This window comes from Mastomys coucha, unplaced genomic scaffold (genome assembly GCF_008632895.1).
Source record: "Mastomys coucha isolate ucsf_1 unplaced genomic scaffold, UCSF_Mcou_1 pScaffold1, whole genome shotgun sequence".
In the NCBI taxonomy this organism is placed as follows: domain Eukaryota; kingdom Metazoa; phylum Chordata; class Mammalia; order Rodentia; family Muridae; genus Mastomys; species Mastomys coucha.
The window spans coordinates 16433987-16455644 of NW_022196891.1; the positions used below are offsets into that span (position 1 = coordinate 16433987).

The 21658-nt window shown below is 47.4% G+C and overlaps 1 protein-coding gene across 6 annotated transcripts in view; it reads right to left on the bottom strand.

Moving 5' to 3' along the window:
• Positions 1-21658, bottom strand: part of Cfap221 (cilia and flagella associated protein 221) — a 79358-nt gene that overhangs the window by 1719 nt on the left and 55981 nt on the right. For all 6 annotated transcript variants that reach the window (XM_031380681.1, XM_031380645.1, XM_031380637.1 and 3 more), the window contains exons 16-23: positions 19412-19539; positions 18080-18160; positions 16648-16755; positions 16202-16333; positions 14912-15070; positions 12018-12109; positions 6723-6815; positions 401-496 (exon numbers count right to left, since the gene is read on the bottom strand). In XM_031380681.1, coding sequence (XP_031236541.1) covers positions 401-496; positions 6723-6815; positions 12018-12109; positions 14912-15070; positions 16202-16333; positions 16648-16755; positions 18080-18160; positions 19412-19539 — 889 coding nt within the window. The remainder of the gene's footprint in view (positions 1-400; positions 497-6722; positions 6816-12017; positions 12110-14911; positions 15071-16201; positions 16334-16647; positions 16756-18079; positions 18161-19411; positions 19540-21658) is intronic.

Here is a 21658-nt window from a genome sequence, read left to right on the forward strand (position 1 = left end):
AGAGAGAGAGAGAGGAGAAGAGAGGGAGAGAGAGAGAGAGAGAGAGGTTTGCGCATGTGAATGCAATGCCCAAAGGGCTAGAGAAGTGTATTGGATCTCCAGGAACCGCAGGCAGTTTTAAGCTGGTGTGGGTGCTGGGAATTGAACTCAGGTTCTTGTCAAGAGCAGTATGCACTCTTAACCACTGAGTCGTCTCTCCAGCCCTGTGGATTCAGTTTTTAAAGGTTTCATTGGTAAAGCATTTGAAGGAGGTGACGGCAGATGAAGGGCGCCATGCATTTGAATATTTGAAGCCTTGGAGCTGTGCCTCCTTCAATGCTGGCATACTTAGATTCAGACATTATGACATTTCTGACCTCCACCTAGGACAGATCTTCTCCTGGCAGAGACACCCACTTACTTCTCCTTCTTGGAGTCCCTGTGGATCAGCATGGGGAATTCCACTTGGATCATTTCTGGCGTCAGCATGACTTCTATACTCTGATCACAGAGGTCTCTGGAAAGGAATAAGATGTTGAATGGGATTTTTTTTTCTCTTTTCTCAGCATAAAAATAGGATGAAATATCAGAGCATTTTGGGAGCTGTGAGTTTCCTGGCACTTTCCAGGGTCAGTTCTGGCCACTTCTGCTAAGTCCATGTGCAGAGAAGTGGAGGGCAGACAAACTGCCCCCACCCCCGGGGATGCTGGGGAAGATATTTATAAAGAGCTGTTTTTAAAAAGGGGGTCACAGGTTTCAGGTTCCTTTCAGCTGCACCCAGAATGTTTACCCCTTGAGGATCTAAGCCTTTATCCCATGTCCCCACAGTAAAGAGGCCCAAATAATTTCAAAAGATGGAATTCATTTGATGACGTCCTCTGGACACAATGGGATTAAAATAGAGCTAGAGCCACAGATAACTCGAAAGCCCAGAGCTGCTGTGAAATCAAACGGTGTATTTCTTTGAAATTTTTATTTTTAAAAATCCTATCATTGTGTTAAGTGCCGTTATGCCATTTTAGAACGAAGTGTGCTTTTGTGATTCTCTTCTCCATCTCTCTCCTCCTGTCACCTCTGCATCCTTGCTGTATCATCCCCACTGTGGGTTAACTCTTTCGTCAGGCCCCAAGTGTCTTGTCATGCTTCCTCGTTACCTATTGCTATCCTCTGTGGTTCCTCTCAGCTTTACCCACAACCACACGGGCTTCCATGTATATATGTGTGTACATTCTGGTTAGGGTCTGGATGTGACAGGGAACATTTTTGTCTTTCTGTGTTTGAGTCACCTTGCCAACAGTCTATTTCTAAATAGTCTCTAATGAAAGAAATTCAAGTTCTGTCTCTGTCTCTGTCTCTGTCTCTGTCTCTGTCTCTCTCTCTCTCTCTCTCTCTCTCTGTGTGTGTGTGTGTGTGTGTGTGTGCTGTGAGTGTCATAGTATGCAGGCAGAGTTCACAACCTTGACTACTTCTGTGCACTCAGGCTAGCTGGCCAGGGAGAGCGCGGTGACTCTCCTGCTTGTCTCACATTAGCAATGTTTCATCTTCAGACATGTACTGCTGTGCTCAGCTTTTACATGGGATCTGGGCATCTGGACTCAGGCAATCATGCTTATATGGCAATCATTTTACCTATGTAGCCATGGACCCAGTATGATCCAGTTTATTTCTGTTGCACTTTATAGTTTAGGCTTAATACTAGACTGGGAAGTATCTCCCCAAAGGCCCTGTGTTGAAGGCTTAGTTCCCAGTGCAGTAAAATTCCGATGTGGGGATTTCTGACTTAATCAATGGGTTAATTCTTTGATGATTCATAGTTGATGACAGTCATGGGTGATGGGAGCTGTTGTGTGAAATAGATCACAGGTCGAATGCCTGTGAGAGAGGTACAGTCCCCAGACACTTCCTGATCCCCCTATCTGTCTCTGTCTCTGCCTCTGCTTCTGTCTCTTCTCTCTGTGTCTCTCTCTGTCTGTCTCTCTGTGTCTTTCTCTGTCTCTCTGTGTCTTTCTCTGTCTGTCTCTCTGTGTCTCTCTCTGTCTCTGTCTCTGTCTCTCTCTCTCTGTGTCTCTGTCTGTCTCTCTGTGTATCTCTCTGTCTCTGTCTCTGTCTATATCTCTCTCTCTCTGCTTTCTGGCCACAGGCTCCTGTTTCCATAATGTTTCTGTTTTGCCTCCCACCCCAAGAAATGGATCCATCCAAGCATGGTTGGACCTCCGAGGCCATGAGCCATAGTAAACCCTTTCCCTTTGAAGGTCTTCCTTGTGGGTGCTCTGCCACAGTGATGAGAGCACCTGAGTATCGTGAGAGCAGCAGGTATTTTCTTTGAAGACTCCATGGGTTGTGGGTCTCCTCAGCTTTGCCATGTGGTGCTAAAGGACTTTATAAGGAACTTGCACTTTGCTGTGACAAAAGGTCTGATGGAAGCAGCTAAGGAAAGGTTAGGCTGATTCTGTCTCACAGGTCACGGGTGCAGCCTGTCATGGTGGGGGGCGCTGTAGTGGCAGGAGCTCTAGGCAGCTGGTTACGTGGCAGCGTCTACACTCAGGAAGCAGAGAGAGGTGAATCTGGGGCTCGGCTCTCTCTCTCTCCTTTATTCAGCCTGGGTTCCCAGTGCATTGAATGATACCACCCATATTTAGCGATCCACCTCAGTTAATGTGATCTGGAAAGTGCCTCAGGGAAATCCCCAGATATTTGTCTCTTTCGTAATTCTAGATCCTGTCAAGTTTACAACCAAGGCTAACCATCATAGGAAGCATAGAAAATACATAAGTGAGGAGGTGTGTTTGTTTACAACAAAACTTTATTTACACACAGGTGTCGGGCCAGGTTTGTGCGTGGCCTGTCGCTGGCTGACCTGTGGCCTGTTGCTGGCTGGTTAAACTGGGTCCCTGACCGCTTGGGTTTTAGTCAGAGAGAGTGGGGATTTAGAGTGTGGAGGAGGGATACTGACCTTGTTAAGCAACTTCCTGAGTAGCCTACCTATTATCTGCTCATGTCCCATTTGTAAAGGCCTAGTCAAGGGCAGGATGTGGGGCAAAGGAGGCTGGGAAATTTAGCCTCAGGCTTCGAACATTTTATGTTTGTAGAAGAAAAGGTCAATGGTATTTTGGAAAAATAGTCATTTCTACCGCGTCAAAGTGAAATGCTTCCAAGAGCAATGAAGGCAGCAGTACCTTCAAGGCTTGGATTCATACAAGGATGACTTAGCTAAGCCGTAATACATGCACAGAGGTGGCCCTGGCAGTGTCCTGTTAGCAGAAGTGTCCTTGAGGGCTGGGGACAATGGCTGAGTTGAGAAAGTGCTTGTCACGAAAGCAAGAGGACCTAAAGTACAGGCTCTGCACCCAGGTACAAAAAGCTGGCCATGGTGGCAGGAGCTCGTAATCCCAGTGCTGGGTAAGCAGAGGCAGATGGATCCCTGCACCGTGCTGGCTGGCCAGCCTGGTCTACTTGGTGAGTTCCAGATTCAGTGCAAGTCCCTGTCTGAAAACACAAGGTAGAGAGTGACCAAGGAGCTACACTTCAGGGTGACCTCTGGTCTCCACATGCCTTAACACACAGACACATATACCTATGCACTCGTGTGCATCTCATGCCTTAATACACATGGACATGTATAGCTATGTACTCGTGTGCATCTCATGCCTTAACACACATGGACACATATACCTATGCACTCGTGTGTATCACATGCCTACATACACATGGACAAATATAGCTATGCACTCGTATGCATCTCATGCCTTAACACACATGGACACATACAGCTATGCACTCGTGTGCATCCCTGATGTGTGAACATTCTACCCCCACCAACAAAAATACCCTTCAAAACTGCAAGAAGCTATTGTAGTGCCATCTAATTGAGAGTGAGCATTTATCTCACTGCTAATTATGCAAACATTAGCCCCTCTTAGCAGCTTCCTCACCTCCAAGGAGGGACATAATTAACAATAAGACCTTATTGTGGACCCGGAATGGTACTGCTTGCCAAGCACTGCCTGACGTACATTTAATGCTTGGGAAATGCTATATTCTGATTCTTAGCTCCCCCCTTGGCATCATATACCTCATTTAATTCTCTGACTCTACTCCCATGCCGTGGGTACCATTTCAAAGGTGAGGAAACTGAGTCGCAACAGTGACGAGGGGAGGAAGGGCTGGTTCTGCTTGGGTCTGCTCTCTCCCTAAATGGGCAGGGCAAATCAGGATTCTTTCTCAGTCTGAAGCAAATAGGGGTCATCCCATCATGCTTGTAGCACTTTCAAGAAAGGGTCTCTTGCATAGGCTAGAGAGATAGATAGCTCAGCCAGTAAAGATGCTCATCATGAAGCCTGGAGATCTGAATTTGATCCCTGGGACGTACATGGTGGAAGGAAAGAAGTGGTTCCTGCAAGCTGTCCTCTAATCACGTCATGAGACCTTGGAGGAGGTGTGAGTATGTGTGTGCACACACGCACTCACACTCACATACACACACACATTCAAAAAAATAAAAGGAAGTTGGGCAGTGGTGGCACACACCTTTAATCCCAGCACTTAGGAGGCAGAGGCAGGCAGATTTCTGAGTTTGAGGCCAGCCTGGTCTACAAAGTGAGTTCCAGGACAGCCAGGGCTACACAGAGAAACCCTGTCTCGAGAAAAAAAAAAAAAGAAAGAAAGAAAGAGAGAGAGAAAGAAAGGAAGAAAGACGGAAGGAAGAAGGAAAGAAGGAAGGAAGGAAGGAAGGAAGGAAGAAAGGAAGAAAGGGCCTTGTACTGTGCTTTGGGTAGATGTTCACTCTTCCTTTGTAGATCTTGCTTCCAAGCGAGATGCCCAAGTAGTGCCAACTCCCAGAGCATGTGGGCAGGTGTCAGAGGAATGGGCTACATGCCTTGGTTATTTAGCATTTGCCTAATTGATTATTTTGCATGGAAATGTGCTGAAACTAACAATGTAGTATGTGTTGATAAGAGAAAGAAACAGAGTTTGTCACAAATAATCATTTTTGAGAATGTATTGGATGAGAGACCGCACTTGGCAAGGACAGACGATTTCTGTGCTCAGCAAGCAGGCTGGCATGGGTCTTCGTCTAAGACACTGATGAATGGTTTATCAGTGGTTGGGTTTTCAGGATTCCTTTGGTTCATTGGAACTCATGGTATAATTTAGAACAGGAAAGTTTGGGTTAAGAATACAAACGAGGGCTGGGGAGATGGTGCAGTCGGTAAAGTGCTTGTCACATAAGCATGGGGGACCTGAGTTCTGTCCCCAGAACCCAGGGTGTAGTATTGCATGCTATGACAGCAGCACTGGGGAGACAGAGACACGCATGTTCCTGGGCTTACAGGCCAACCAGCCCAGCCCAATGGGTAAGCTGAAAGATCCTGTTTTAGACAACAACAAACACCTAGAAAAAACATCAAAGGTTGGTCTCCAGTCTCCACATACATGTGCAAACAGACAGACACAGACACACACACAGACACACACACACACACACAGACACACAGACACACACACACACACACACACAAAGAAGAAGCATGCGCAGAGAGGGCAGTGACAGGTGGCATAGCCAGCACACACATGCCGGAGGTGTTTGGGTGTCACGCCAGGGGGCTCACGGGACAGAACATGCTTGGCTCATGGCTCGTGTTCTCACTTCTGCTGTGGAGTTTCTAGCTGGGTTTAAGCATACGTTCTCGAGCTGTTGAGTTCTGATTGGTAAAAGGAAATGCAAATACCTTGCTTCTAGTTGATATTTCTTGTGTGTACGTGAGTCTGTGTGAGTGTGTGCATGTGTGCATGTGTGTGTGTATGAGTGTATGAGTGTGTGTGTTATATGTGTCCATGTGGTACATGTGTTCGTGCATACGCACAAAGAATCCTGAGGTCAGTGTTAGTGACTTCCTTTATTGCCCTCTACCTTTTGTCTCTGTCACAGAACCTGGAGTGCCCTGATTCAGCCAGACCAGCTAGTCTGTAAGCTCCAAGGATCTGATCATCAACCATGACCTCAGCCTCAATGCCGGGGTTACAGATGCATACCACCATGGCTGGCTTTTTTTTTCCTCCCAGTTATGAGTATTTTCTTACATGCATGGTATGTGCCATGTGTGTGCCTGGTGCCCACAGAGGCCAGAAGGTGGCACTGGATCACCAACTCTGAAGTTACAGGGGGTTGTGCACTGTTACTGGGACAGGACAGACCCGGCAGTGGCAGCCAGTGCTCTGAACTGCTGAGCCGTTTCTCCAACCACAAGTCTGGCTTTGTGTGTGTATGTGCTGAGCATCTGAAGTTGGTCTTCATGCTTGTGTGTCAAGCGCATCACTGCCTGAGCTGCCTTCCCCGCTCCTCCCATCTGAGACATCCAGGATAGCCTATTCTGCACTGTGAGGGGATCTGTCTCATCTGCACATCTGCCTCATCTCCTGGTGGCACAGCTGGGCATCAGTCTCGCCTGTCTCATCTGCACATCTGCCTCATCTCCTCGTGGCACAGCTGGGCATCAGTCTCGCCTGTCTCGTCTGCCCATCTGCCTCATCTCCTGGTGGCACAGCTGGGCATCAGTCTCGCCTGTCTCATCTGCACATCTGTCTCATCTCCTGGTGGCACAGCTGGGCATCAGTCTTGCCTGCTCCTTTTGGGTAGACAGTCAGGTGCTTCGTGCTCTTCTACAATCCCTCAGAGTGTGCCTCATGAGGAGAACCTAGCAGCTTCCACACCAAAAGCCCCAAGAAGAAAATCAGAAAAATACCGCTCAGCAGTTTCCAATCTGTCTTCTTCCGGTAAGTCCTCCAGTGGGGCAGGGACATCTGTGGGCAGCATCGTGAGACTGAGCCAGTCACTTCTGTAGAGGAAGACACAAGCAATGAGGACCACGATGCATCAGCACTCACGCTGGCCCCCCGTGTGGTTTGCTGCTTTTGTTTGTTTCTTTGTTTGTTTGTCTTGACACAGAGTCTCACCTATGCCACAAAGGCTTCAATTCAATCACACCTGGCTGAAGATGGCCTTGAACTTCTGACCTTTCTGCCTCTACCTCCCAAGTGTTGACTTTACATGCAGCACGTCCTTATGCCTGGTTTATGCTTTGCTGGGGATGGTACCCAGGGGTTTGTGCATACTCACTGAGCTACATCCTTAGCCCCTAGAATTTATATAGAGAATGTAGTATGTATATGTAGTGTGTGCATATGTGTATGCATGTTTGCATGTGTAAGGGCACGTGTGGGTGTAGATTTGTGTGAACATGCATGTGGAGCCCAGAGGATGGTTTCAGATGCCTTCTTTTACCACCCTCTATCTTAGACCACCCTCTACCTTAGACCACCCTCTACCTTAGACCACCCTCTACCCTAGATATCCAGACAGAGTCTTTCACTGAGCCCAGGTCTCTCTGATCTGGCTAGCCTAGCTGGCCAGTTTACTCTGAGGTTCCCTTGTCTCTGCCTCCCAAGTGATGGGCTTACAGGCACACAGCATCTTGTCCAGCATTTCCATCGGTGCTGGGGATCCAGACGTGTGCCCCGATGCTTACATGTAAACACTTTGCCCATGGAACCACCTTCCCTGCCTCTAGAAATATAACTTACTATTTTAAAAGACTTGAGCATTGGGGGCACTAAAGTAGTTGAGATTATGAGAATTTTTTTTTTTAAAAAGAGCTTTTTTGTGTAGTTCTGAGTTTGGGAAACACATTGGATGTTCTATATATTGAGAAAGTATCATTAAATCAGCAAGAAAGTGGAACTAAGAAACAGAAACAGGAGCCGGAGAGGTGGCTCAGTGGTTCAGAGCACGGACTGCTCTTCCAGAGGTCCTGAGTTCAATTCCCAGCAACCACATGGTGGCTCGCAACCATCTGTAATGAGAGCTGACGCCCTTTTCTGGTCTTCGGGACAGCAACAGTATACTCACATACATAAAATAAATAAATCTTTAAAAAAGAGAGAGAGAGAGAGAAAGAAACAGAAACAGTGAATCCCTTAGTCACAATAGAGGGGAAGAGAGAGAAAGGATGGACAGGATACGCTAGGGCTTAGGAGGGTCCTTAGCAGGTCCTTACTGCTCTCCCAGAGGACCGGAGTTCAGTTCTCAGAACCCAGGATGGCTGGCTTACAGCCACCTCTAACTCCAGCTCCAGGAGATCGGGCACCCTCTTCTGGATACCACGGGCACCCCCCCCCACACACACACACAAGAACAAGCACATTTGCATAATCAAAACCAAACAAATCTTTTTTTTTTTTTTTAAGAAAGTAAAAAGAGGGTGGGGGGAGAAGAGAGAAAGGGGGAGGGGGAAGAATTGGGGGAGGTATGTAGGGACAGGGGAGGGGAAGGAGAAATGGAAGGAGGGGCAGAGGGAGGAAGGAGGAGGAAGGGAGGGAGAGGGAGAGGTAGAGACACATTGCAGGTGGATGGCGGGAATTGGACAGGGGTGGGGGTAGGGATGAGAACAGAAGGGGTCAGGTATGGGGGAGATGGAGGGAGACAGTACTGGGAGAGACAACTGTAACGGGAGGAGGCATCTCTGGGACGAGCTAGAAACCTAGGGCTATGGAAACCCCCAGGAATCTATGAGGGTGGCTCTAGCTCAGACTCAGGAACGGATGATACGGAGCCTGAACAGGTCATCATCTCCTGTAACCAGGCAAGTCTTCCAGTGGAGAGGGATTGGGACACCAACCCAGCAACAAGACTTTTGGCCTACAATTTGTGCTGCCCACAAGGTGTGCTGGGGTCAAAGTGGCACAGAAATTGTGGGAGAGGCTGACCAATGACTGGTCCAACTTGAGACCCATGCCATGAGAGGGAGTCCTGCCCTGACACTGCCTGGAGGACCAAGTGCCAGAGGCTGGAGCTCCCAGAACTGCCTTCTGAAAACTTCCCTCTGACCTCCATGAGTGTACTGTGGCCTGTGCCTTCCCCTCCAAGATAAAAAAAATGTAAAAATATTTGTAAATGATTTGGAATAAATAATTGCTTAATAATCATGCTACATGATTTAACAAAACACAGATAAATCTCAGGTTTAAAAGGCTCAAGGGTGACCTCATAATTGCAGGTCATTCATTCAAGCAAAATAGCTTTGAAGTTGAAAGGTCATGAATGGACTTGCAGAACTTACGGGAGACTAACGGTTGTCCCCTTCTAACTCTTTCGTCCCTAATACCCACTCCTAATGCATTAATATACGGAGACAGAGCCCACTGGGAGATGATTGGTTCATAAGAGCCGAGCCTCACAGCTAAGATCAGAGCCTTCAGAGAAGAAGCCCCAGAGATGCCTCGCTCCTCGGCCTGTGGGAGGTCACAAGCACGGCTTCTGGGCCAGCAAGATGACACCTGTCACCAAGCCTGATGCCCTGAGTTTGATTCCTGGGGCTTATAGGGTGAGAAGAGAGGACTAGACTCCTGGAAGCTGTCCTCTGTTCCCCACACACGTCATGTGGCCTGAGCGCACCCATACGATGCACACCTGCACATAAATAAATAAAAATAGAAAAGAAGGGTCCTGTCTGTGAACCGGGAAGTAAATCCTCACTAGACACAAAATCTGCCTGGTGCCTGACTTATGAGAGGTATACATGTTGTTTTTAACCTACGGAGATTATAGCACTTTGTCATAGCACCTGGATGGATTAATACAGAATTTAGAAAAAGATTTACCATTACTATACTTATAACTGCTTTTAGAAACAATAGCGTGGCCTTCCATCCAACAACCAGTATAAACACATAATGGAAAAATAAAGATTTTTTTTTTTTCTTTTGAGACAGAATGTCTCAAAAGCCTGTAGCCCAGGCTGGCTTTGGATTCACTGTGTAGCTGAGGACGACTTTGAACTCCTGAGTCTCCTGTTTTCGCGTCTCCGTGCTGAGGTTACAGATGTGTGCCACCTGGTCTGGGTTCTATAATGCTGGGGATGGAGCCTAGGCTTAGTGTGTGTTATCACTTCCTACCAGCTGAGCTGTACCCCTGCCTGGGCCCTGCTCCTGATTTTTGAGCTATTGCGCAATGGCAGTTTATCTGAAACAAGCTGGCCCAACGGAGCATTGAGGCACAGAAGCTGAAGGTAAAAAGTCATGGCAGAAAGCTTTCCATTGCTATGACCTTCATGTTTAATGCATGGCTATCCGGCCATGACGACCTCCTCCTGACTTCCCACTAAAACAACAGCTTTGGGAGATGTTTCCAAGGACATTTCTTTGGAAAAATGAATTGACTAGTTTTTTGTTTGTTTGTTTGTTTGTTTGTTTTTGTTTTTCGAGACAGGGGTTCTCTGTGTAGCCCTGGCTGTCCTGGAACTCACTCTGTAGACCAGGCTGGCCTCGAACTCAGAAATCCGCCTGCCTCTGCCTCCCAAGCGTTGGGACTAAAGGCGTGCGCCACCACGCCCGGCGAATTGACTAGTTTTTAATACTTGGAATCCATGTATGTTAACAGTGGGTGCACTGGAGTCCAGACACGACCCCAGACCCAGCAGAGTCAACTTTTACCCCACTGTAGTGGTGAGGATGAGAGGCAAGAACTTTACTACTGAGTTATGCCCCAGCTAGATATGGGTCTATATCAGGTTTGTCTGTGAGCATGCCTGTGTGTGAATGGAATGAGTTCTGGATTGTTAATTGATATAGGAAGAGCCAGCGCCACTGTGGGTGGCGCCATTCCTTAGGCAGCAGATCCTGAATGAGCAAGGATTCTATCCTGCCTGCTCTAGGCTGTAGATGGTGCTTGAAGCTTCTGCCTTGACCTTCCGGCAGTAACACAATGTAACCTGGAATTGCAAGCCAAATACACCCTTTCTTCCCTAAGCTGCTTTGTGTCAGGGTATTTTATCACAGCAGCAGAAATGAAGCCAGAACAATTTGACTCACTCAATTTTCTTGTAGAATGAGTCGGTTTAGGGGGCTGATGCTGCCATCTAGTGGTGAGGTAACGACTGCATAGTTTTGTGAGCTCAGTGGAAAATGCAAGCGTTCTCAAAAGCAAGCATTAGTCAGATCCTAGATACTTCTTCGTATAGCCATTTGCAACATCCCAGTGAAGTTGTCATCATAGCCCCTGTCTCACAAAGAGGAAGATACTGCTCAAGAGCCCAGGAAGTGACTCAATAAAGTGTTTGCTGTGCAAGCGTGCAGACCTAAATTTGATCCCAAGAACCTGAGTTCCAGCCACAGAACACACTTTAAAAAAAGCTAGGTTTGCCGGGCAGTAGCGGCACATTCCTTTAATTCCAGCACTTGGGAGGCAGAGGCAGGTGGATTTCTGAGATCGAGGCCAGCCTGGTCTACAGAGTGAGTTCCAGGACAGCCAGGGCTACACAGAGAAACCCTGTCTCCAAAACCAAACCAAACCAAACCAAACCAAACCAAACCAAAACAAAACAAAACAGCTAGGTTTGGTGATGAACATCTGTAATCCCAGAGTGGGGGAGGCAAAGGCTGAAGACTCCATTGGTAACATGGCTGGCTACCTTAGCAGAGTCGGCTACCTCCAGGTATTAATAGAAGACCTTATCTCAAAACAAATAAGTAAATAAATAAATTTAAAAATAAACAAAAAGTTGCAGTTTCTGACGAAGAACACTCAAGATTGCCTTCTGGTTTCCAAAGCATGTACACACATGAACATGTGTGCCTGAATACACACACATAAACACATACACACAGAGACAGAGACAGTGAGAGACAGAGAGAGACAGAGACAGAGACAGTGAGACAGACAGAGACAGACTCACTCACCCCATGAACCATAAGGAAAAAAGATGAATATTTCAGAAGAATTAGATGATCAGTTAATTCTGTCTCTGTGCTGCCAATTAGTCAGCATTATATTACTTTTAAAAGGCACGTCTTGGTTAAGTCAGATTCAAAATATAAAAATCAGCTATCTACCATCGTATCTCCTTGGTAGGCAAGCCTCCCTCATAATTTGAAAGTATGATTTGAAAGTGTGGTTCTTCACGGTGGCCTTTGATTCCTGGTCTCCCAGTCTCTGTAAGCTACAGTGCTAACATACCCCAGGAGACCCGCAGTTCCCGGCTTACCTCTGAGTGGTTTCCACCCTAGAGGGGTCAGACATGGAGGAGAACACCAGGGGCTGGAACTTCTTCCAGTTCATGATTCCAGGAATTATATCCTGTGATGAAAATTGGAGCAGGGTCAGGATGCAGAAAGATAGTGTTAGCTGCAAGAGCTAAATATCGACTGTTAGCTTGACAGCATCTAGATTCCTCTAGGAGACACATCTTTGGGAATGTTTCTGAGGAGTTTTAAAAACTTGGATTAACTGAAGCGGGAAGACCCACCTTGAACAGCGGCGGGCAGCATTATCCCATAGGCTGAGGGCCCAGACCGAATACAAAGGAGAAAGTGAGCTGAGCCCTAGCACCCCCTCCCCACCCCCAACTCCTGACTGTGGATGTGAGGTGGCCAGCTGCCTAAAGCTGTTGACACCATGCCTTACTTTCTTAGGTTGCTTTTGCCATATGTTTTGTTCTAGGACGAAGAAAAATAACTAACAAAGATATGTCCGAGCCTTCATTTTATTCAGGAAACTATTAAGTTCCAAAAGGTTCAAGCCAAATGTATCATTTCATTCAACTTGACTGACTTTCTGGAAAGCAAAGACACGGTTCTAAAGCAAAGCTCTAGAACACGTTATGTGGTGATGACCAAGGGCAGAGGTGGCCTTCCAGGCATTCAAAGAGGACAGGCGGCACCTAGGCAGGGAGGACGGTGCAGGGGAATGCTCTGGCAAGATGACAGACCTATTAGGTCACCAGAAGTTTAGCTGAGTGCAGGCAGGGAACATGGTGGTGATGGAACCTGTGCTAGAGAGAGAGGCAGGTCACTGTGGACTCGAGGCCTACACCAGTGGAGCTGCTCTTTGGGCAATGGATACACACTGAGAATGTGTGTGTGTGTGTGTGTGTGTGTGTGTGTGTGTGACAGAGACAGAGAGGAGGGAGAGGAATAGGAAGAGGGAGAGAGAGAGAATTGTGTGTGTATGTGCATGTGTGTGTGTGTGGGGGAAATGGATAGGGATAGGGAGAGAGAGAATTGTGTGTATGTGAGTGAGGGGGGAGAGGGATAGGGAGAGGGAGAGAGAGAGAGAGAATTGTGTGTGTGCATGTGTGTGTGTGTGTGTGTGTGTGTGTGAGACAGAGAGGGGGGAGAGGAGTAGGGAGAGGGAGAGAGAGAGAATTGTGTGTGTGTGCATGTGTATGTGTGTGTGTGTGTGAGACAGAGCGGGGGGAGGAGTAGGGAGAGGGAGAGAGAGAATTGTGTGTGTCTGTGTATGTGAGTGAGGTGGGGAGAGGGGTATGGAGAGGGAGAGAGAATTGTGTGTGCGTGCATGTGTGTGTGTGTGTGTGTGATAGAGAGAGAGGGGGAGAGGACTAAGGAGAGGGACAGAGAGAGAATTGTGTGTGTGTGTATGTGAGTGAGAGGGGGAAAGAAAGAGAGAATTGTGTGTGTGTGTGCATGTGTGTGTGTGTGAGGGGGGAGAGGGGTAGGGAGAGAGAGAGAGAGAGAGAGAGAGAGAGAGAGAGAGAGAGAGAGAGAGAGAGAGAGAGAGAGAGAGAGAGAGAGAGAGAGAGAGAGAGAGAGAGAGAGAGAATTGTTTGTGTGTGTGTGTGCATGTGTGTAATACCAGAGGCCAATGCCCCTGTCTTCTTCAATCAAGAGATAGCATCTCTTGCCTAGCCTGGAGCTTGCAGATTCGGCTAGAGTGGCTAGCAAATAACCTGCAGGAATGCACCTGTTTCCATCTCCATGGTGATTGGATCATACACCTGGATTTATGTGGGGGCTGAATTCAGGTCCTCATGCTTATGGGGCAGGCGCTTCACTCACTGAGCCAGTTCCACAGTCCCCTGACCCACTGAGGTATTTCAAGGCAGGTCAGAAATTTTCTGTGGCCATCTGGGAGGTTATGGCATTGGTGGGTCATGGTAGAGATGAGGAGGGAGCTGCAGCCATGTTAAGGAGTTAGGCTGGGGGAATATGGCAATGTGCCAGAGCTGGTAGATCAAGGATTGTATGAGTTCTGTGCCTGGGGATCCTAAGAGCAAGTGGTGGACATTTGTATTTTCAGAGGGTCCAAAGTGAAGAGGAGGCCAGAGCTCAGGGCCAGAGAACCACACAACTATTTTCATATGGCCGAAATACTAATGAGTAACCATTTTCCCCTTTAAGTCAAAATGAGCAAGGTTGTCGGTAAAAGGACAGCAGACAGCAGACAGGTGGGTAGAGGCAGACAGCAGACAGGTGGGTAGAGGCAGACAGCAGACAGGTGGGTAGAGGCAGACAGGAGACAGGTGGGTAGAGGCAGACAGCAGACAGCAGACAGGTGGGTAGAGGCAGACAGCAGACAGCAGACAGGTAGGTAGAGGCAGACAGGAGACAGGTGGGTAGAGGCAGACAACAGACAGCAGACAGGTAGGTAGAGGCAGACAGCAGACAGGTGGGTAGAGGCAGACAACGGTGGCAGGGAGACCAGCCAGCAGTGTGAGGACTGTGGTCACCATTTTTGGTCCATGGCTAAGCCCTTTTTGCTGTCGTTTAAATCATTATCTATCTATTCTGAACGTGTGTGTATATATGTGTGTGTACACATCTGTATACAATGTATGTAAGTGTGTGCATACGTTATTTTCGTGTGTGTGCACGCATTTGCATCTGTGTGTAAGTATGTGAGTATATGAGTATGTGTGCGCATGTGTGTTTGTGTGTGTGTACAAGTTGTCAGAGGGGAAGATGCAGGGGTCTCCTTCTACCATGCGGGTCCCAGGGGTTGAACTCAGAACATCAGGCTTGGTGGCAAGCACCTTTACCCACGGAACTGCCTTGCCAGCCTAGTCCTCGATTTCTCAGTCTCGACTCTCCCTGTTCCCTGCTCCTCCAAGGCCAGCTCTGCCAGGCCTACGGCTGACATTACCGTATGATGGAGAAACTGCTTCTGGGTCAGAGGAATGCTGGACCCGATGTGGGACTCCTGGGTATACTTGTACTTTGGGTGAGAGCACAGATGGTAATCTATCAGCGTCTCCACATAGGTCAGAGGATGCTTCACGGCAAACAGTCCTGGGCTGGGATTCTGTGGAAGAGAGGAAGGCCTGATAGATGGTGTTTACCCATCTCCATACCAGGCACAGGGCAGGCATCAAAGATGCTTCCTGTGGCTCCCACTAGCACTAACAATGGGAATGTATGTTAACTTTTCTAGCAAATGGGCGCAGGAGCAGAGCTTCAGGTTGGCTCGTCTTCCCAACATTGCCAGCTTCATATATGCATTTCCTGGTTTAAGGGCTTCATTAGATGCTATTTAGATTTGCTGACCTCACATTTCTGTTTTCACGAGGAAGAAAATGTCACTGGAATCACAGTTTGAAACTACTTCTAGCCATGACCAATGAAGAGGCAGGGTGGTGATTAAATAAACAAACTGGTTAGAAAGAGAAAATTCATTTCCGGGTCTGCCTTAATTTCTTTTCCTGTTTCTGTGAAAAAAAAAAAAAAACTCCAAGAAAAGCAACTTAAGAGAGAAAGAATTTATTTGGGCTCACTTCAGATGAACAGTCCATCATGGTGGAAACAACTGAAGCAGTTTGCCATATCACATCATTTCTAATCAGAAGGCAGAGGGCGAGGGGTACTCGGCGGGCTTGAGATGCCAAAGAGAAAACATATTCCAGGGCTGGGGTGTAGCCCATTAGCAGAGTGCTTGCCTAGCATGCATCCAACCCTAGGCCCAGTCCTCAGCACCACATGAAAATGGATGTGGTGTAGCTCATCAGCAGTCCTGGGACTGGGGACATAGAGGCAAGAGTTCAAGGTCATCCTTGGTGCATTATTATGCTTGAGCTCATGCTGGGCTGAGGTACTATTTTTAAAAATAGAGTTTAAAAAAACAAAGGCTTAGGGGTTGAGAGTGCATTTTGCTTTATCATAGAGACTAGAGTTCAAATCCGAGCATCCATGTCGGATGGCTCATAAGCACCGTAACTCCAACTCCAAGGGATCCAATGTCCTCTCCAGTCCCCAGTCCCCTGACATACACACACATAAGTAACAAAAGTAAACACAAATATTTAGTGAAGAAAAATTTAAAAAAATTAAAACAACAACAACAAAAAAAGCAAACGTATTTCCAACTCATGTTTTTGTTTTCACGTAATCCCTGAGATAAAGGTGTACAGAACACAGGCATCTGCCCACTGGTACTTACGAAAATATACAGTGGATCATATTCCACAGACATGGCTAAGCCCTCGGGTGGTTTCATACTCAAGATGGAGGGCTTTGCAGAGAGCTGTACGCTGTCCTTCTTGGGTATGGTTATGATGGTGGTGACTTCATCCTGTGTGAGGACCAAGAATGGGCTATTACTCTTCTTTCTTCCTTAAAGAGTTAGTTATTTTACTTTATACACACGCACGTCTGCCTGCATGTGTGTGCACTGTGTGTATGCCTGTTCGATCTCCTAGAACTGGGATTATGGATGGTTGTGAGCTACTACATGGATGGTGGGACTCAATCATGAGTTGTTTTTTTTTTAAGGAACAACAACAAATTCCCTTACCCACTGAGGCATCCCTCCAACTCAATGACCTGTTAGTCTTGATGGCAGGACATGAGTGGTGAGAACGGTTCTTGAATTTGCAGATGTATTACCTCAGCACCATGCTTCAGGGGTCGAGCAAGTTTCTGAAGTCTGTAATTTGTTGAGGACTTGTTGACAGAAAATGGGTGATAGCCCTTGATTTTGTATAACTGTGGAACCTGAAAATGAAAGAAGACAGACTAATGGTGACACATAAAAGCCAGTTTTGTATAGCTTCCTTCAAATGGAAACATCTTTTCCTGGAAGAAGGCCCATTAAGGCTCAAATAGTAAAGGAAAATAGTAAGTCTCAAGAAGTCCCTGAAACTTACAAGATTCACAAAAAAAGCTCCTCTCCAAGGTGAACAATTCCCCGGGAGAGGAGACTCTCTGATTAGCTGAGCTGCCTGCAGATTGTGCAGGGTGCTTCAGAGATGCAGCTTTAGTGAGTCCTCACCCATGACAACATGGGGTTTCAGTGATGCAGGTCCCTTTGAGCCATCCATGTTCCTATACACATTCCTTCCCCCATGTACCTGGAAGTAATTCCAATAAACATTCTGGATCTTCAAGCTAGACTGAGGGGAATAATTTCTTTGTTCTGTCATCAGTGCCTAATCTAGAGTCAATAGACATTTGTATTTTCTTTAAAAAGAAAATGGCCCACAAGAATCCATTACTGTTTGGTAAGACTAGCATCTCAACAACAGCTGCCAAACCGGGCCAGTCTTGAGCCTTGTTCCGAGTCTTGGCACATGTCAGTATTCAAATTATTTTCTCATACCAGATGGCTTCACTGGAGACATACATAAACATATTTTTACTTTCAAAAGCACAAGGGGTCCTACACTTCAAGAAAGCTGACTATCCAGGCACTGGTGTAGCACGCCTTTAATCCCTGCACTTGGGAGGCAGAGACAGGTGGATATCTAGAGTTTGAGGCCAGCCTGGTCTACTGAATGAGTTGCAGGACAGCCAGGGCTACACAGAGAAATCCTGTCTTGAAAAACCAAAAAAAAAAAGAAAAAGAAAAAGAAAAAAAAAAAAAGAAAGGCTGATTAACTAGTGTCTTAAGGTTTCTAATATATAGAGAGCTTACTATGTGCATAATATATACTGTACCCACAGGAAAAAATCAGTTTCCATATTCACCTCAGAGAAAAAGAACCTAAAGTGTACTCAATACACCATCAAATAATAGAGAAAATGCAGTGTGCCACTCCACATGAGCCGGAATTGAACAATGCTAACATGCTGATGCAATTCAAATTGAAGCCTCTTGTGCTTCATTAGAAACCCGAGGACCAGTAAGACGGCTCAGTGTGTTTTGCCATCAAGCCTGGCGATCAATCTCTAAGACTCACACCATAGAAAGAGAGAACCAACCCCCAAAAGGTGTTCCCTGCTGGTCACACACACGCACTGTGGCACGTGTGCCTCCCCAACGATGGATAGATCATAGCTATAAGCAACCTGGGTAATTTACGTTCTATGTAAGTCTCACCTTTAAAGTGAAGTAGGGGTAATGGTGTTTGATCTGAACTTCTGAAGATTTAATTGGAACCAGTCCAAGGCCATCAAGAGCCTGCGTGGGAAAACGGAAAAAAAAAACCAACATAAAAAGACAGATACACATCTGTGAACAGAAACAGCTGTGTGTTGCTGTCAGTATGTTCTGAAACATTACCTGAACAGTTCTGTGCCCAAGACAGCTCTTCCTGCAGCTGAAGTTGCTAGCTGAGTTGTGGGCACAAAGGCAGCTCCCTCCCACCCTCTCATGTCTCTTTTGTGTGTGAATCTCATGGACTATGATGTAGGCTGCTACACGCCCTTCTGCGGTGGCTAAGCCTGGTTGTTAACTTGACTGGATTTGGAGTCAACCAAGAGTAAAGTTGCTGGGCGCACTTGTAAGGAATTCTCTTGACCTGGTTATTTAAAATGGGAAGACCCGCCTGAAATGGGGGGGGGCCTCCATCCAATGTCAGCCGGACAGATGTCTGAGGAGGGGGGCTTGGAATTTTGCCTCATGGCCTAGACAGTTCACCAGGGAGCTTATCTACCCTGTATCTGCTATGGCTGCTACATTTCTTAGCTGAGATCCAAACTCAGCTTCTTTGGGTTTCCGTTGCAGATTGAGGACCAGTGTCTCTCCAGGGTCTTCAGTAGCAGGTTGGGACTGCTGAGGCCCAACCTGTGGACCAAGCAGCTACCAGGTCCTCAGCCCCTCTGGTATAAGGTAGCCGTTGTTAGACTACCCAGATTGTATTGTGTAAACAATTCTAATAACACTGCCCCCTTTCTCATTCTATCAGTTCCAGAGTTCCCTCAGGCTTAAGGGACTTGGCTTATGAACCCCTGAGAGTTCAAAAAAGCAACCGGTAGAGGCAGTAAAGGAGTTGCCTTGTCTGAGGGAGCTGCCTCCCAGCCTTCTGGTCTACCTCCTAGGACTGCTCAGGTTACCAGGGAGCTCCTCCAGCGTACCAGTGGGTTCAGTAGGTCTGGGGCAGACAGCAGTGGGTGCTCACAGATTCCCAGGCACAACCCTCCTTCGGAACCTCTCAGAGGGGGGTTGTGGAGGGACTGAGAGCCAGCTTGGCTAGCTAGCAATCTGCCCAAGTCCAAGTGATCCTGTCTGCTTCCTCTGCACCCACGGGATCCTGCCTGCTTCCTCTGTACCCACGGGATCCTGCCTGCTTCCTCTGCACCCACGGGATCCTGCCTGCTTCCTCTGCACCCACGGGATCCTGTCTGCTTCCTCTGCACCCACGGGATCCTGCCTGCTTCTTCTGCACCCACGGGATCCTGCCTGCTTCCCCGACAGAGGAAAGACACCCACCAACTCATTGTAGCTCTGAGACTCCGTAGGGAAGGCGAAGTGCAGCACCTCCTCAGCCTGCAGTGAGTAGCGCCAGAGGTTTTCATCCTGACTCAAACGGGCCCTCAGCGACCAGTAGGGATTCTCTCCTAGAGAGACACAAGCAATTTTAGGGGCTTCTTAAGTCATTTCCGTGTGAAACCAGCATCTTCAGTTGTGTACATACCAGATGCCATGTGCAACAGGATATTTAGGTTTATCTTCTTCAGTGGTGTCATGCTCCCATAAACAACCCCAGTTAAATGTATTGGGTCAGTAAACACACACGCACACACACACACACACACATAGCATACACATACCACATACACACATACATGTAGGCATGCATATGCACACACACTTGCACCGAAAGGCTGAAGAATTTTAGAATTTTAAAATGAGAGCATTTAATAGAAATGTATGTATAATGTATAACCTTTACCTAAAAGGGCATGGAAGACCTCGATAACGAGCCAGGAATGTAGACTAGCCAGTTTCAGAAACATGTTGGCCACAAAGCCCCCTCCCCCCCAGTTAGGTCTAAGAACAAAAAGCAGGATATGAGCCATCTGGGTGATTCTAGGGAATGGTCAGCCATAAAGTGAAAGCATTGACCAGACTACATTCTTGTGAATAATGAGTAGGGGTTGGGTCCTGTTAGAATTTTGCACTGTTCTCTTGTTGTGTGTCCTTGGTTACCCTCTCACCCCCCACCCCCTAGTTTGTGGTTTTCCCTTTAAATACCCCTCACTTCTTGTGTTCGGGGGTCGAACTCCTCTGGCCTGCCAGGCTATGTGTTCGACCCCAGATCTGGCTTATCCCGAATAAACCTCGTGTGATTGCAGCAAGATCGGTCTCTCGTGAGTTATTGGGTGGTCTCATCATCCCGAGACTTGAGTGAGGGTCTCCCCAGCTCTGGGGATCTTTCAGCACCAACATATGCAACACACAGCACATGCCAAACACCCCTCCCCCCATACACACACATTACCTACACACAGGCACCACACAAGCACATATCACACACATATTCACCCACACACACAGCACACACCACAACACATGCATACACATACAACACCCCCACATCAATACACACACACACACACACACACACACACACACACACACACACACACGTACGTGTTGGGTCCCTTCCCCCCTGCCTCAGCTCTGAGACATCAGAGTTTGTAACTGGAGACAGTCAACTCAAGCCCCATAGTGCCTTGGACAAAGGCCCACTGCCCTGAGTTTCCGCCTTTGAGGGTTCCAGAGAAAAGTAGCCTGCTGGCTGGCACTCTGCAAGCTGAGGGCATTGTTGACTGTAAACAAACTGACTGCCTGAGGACTTCTGCTGTTGACCTCCTCCCTCATCGTGGGCCGTGCCTCCAACCTGCCTCCAACCTCTCCCCGAGCTGAAACCTGCGGGACCCCCATGAGCCGCCGCCCTTGAGAGCTAGCACGCCCAGCAGCAGCTTCCCTTTGACTTCTCCCTTTGACTCTGTGCGACTCTTCCTGACTCCTCCCACATTGCTTATGTTATGCAAATATCATTATAACCTAGAGATCCAGTTTGGCTTTCATGTATAAATGCTGAAACCCAAAAGTAAAGTTGCAAGCCTTGACTGGAACCCCTCAACTTGGCTTTGTGTCCTTTTGTTCTCGAACTCTGTGTTTCAGGTCTTTCCCTCCCTTCGGGACAGAACCTGGTTTCTGAAACTGCGGGACAGTTTCACACACATAGTATACATACCACATACAATGCATAGCAATACCACATTCATACACTCACATAGCACATACACATTACACAACATACACACATGTTCTACATATATAACACACGCACCCCACACCCCTCTTTCACACACACATAGAGCATACACCACGTACACATGCCATGTACACACTACTCTCTCTCATGCACAACACGCACCAATCACACGCACACGCATACGCACACACACGGAGCACACAGACAGACAGACACACATTGCACAAGAAGGATTAGTTGGAAAGGAGATCCGCAGGAGTCGGGAGCAAAGGTTAAAAAAAAAAAAGTCTGTGGGGTGAACAAGACTAAAAGACATGTATGTGTATAAAAACATCATACTGCCCTCCATCCTTCAGTAGCAGGTTGGGACTGCTGAGGCCTGCGACCTGTGGACCAAGCAGCTACCAGGTTCTCAGCCTCTCTGGTATAAGGTAGCCGTTGTTAGACTACCC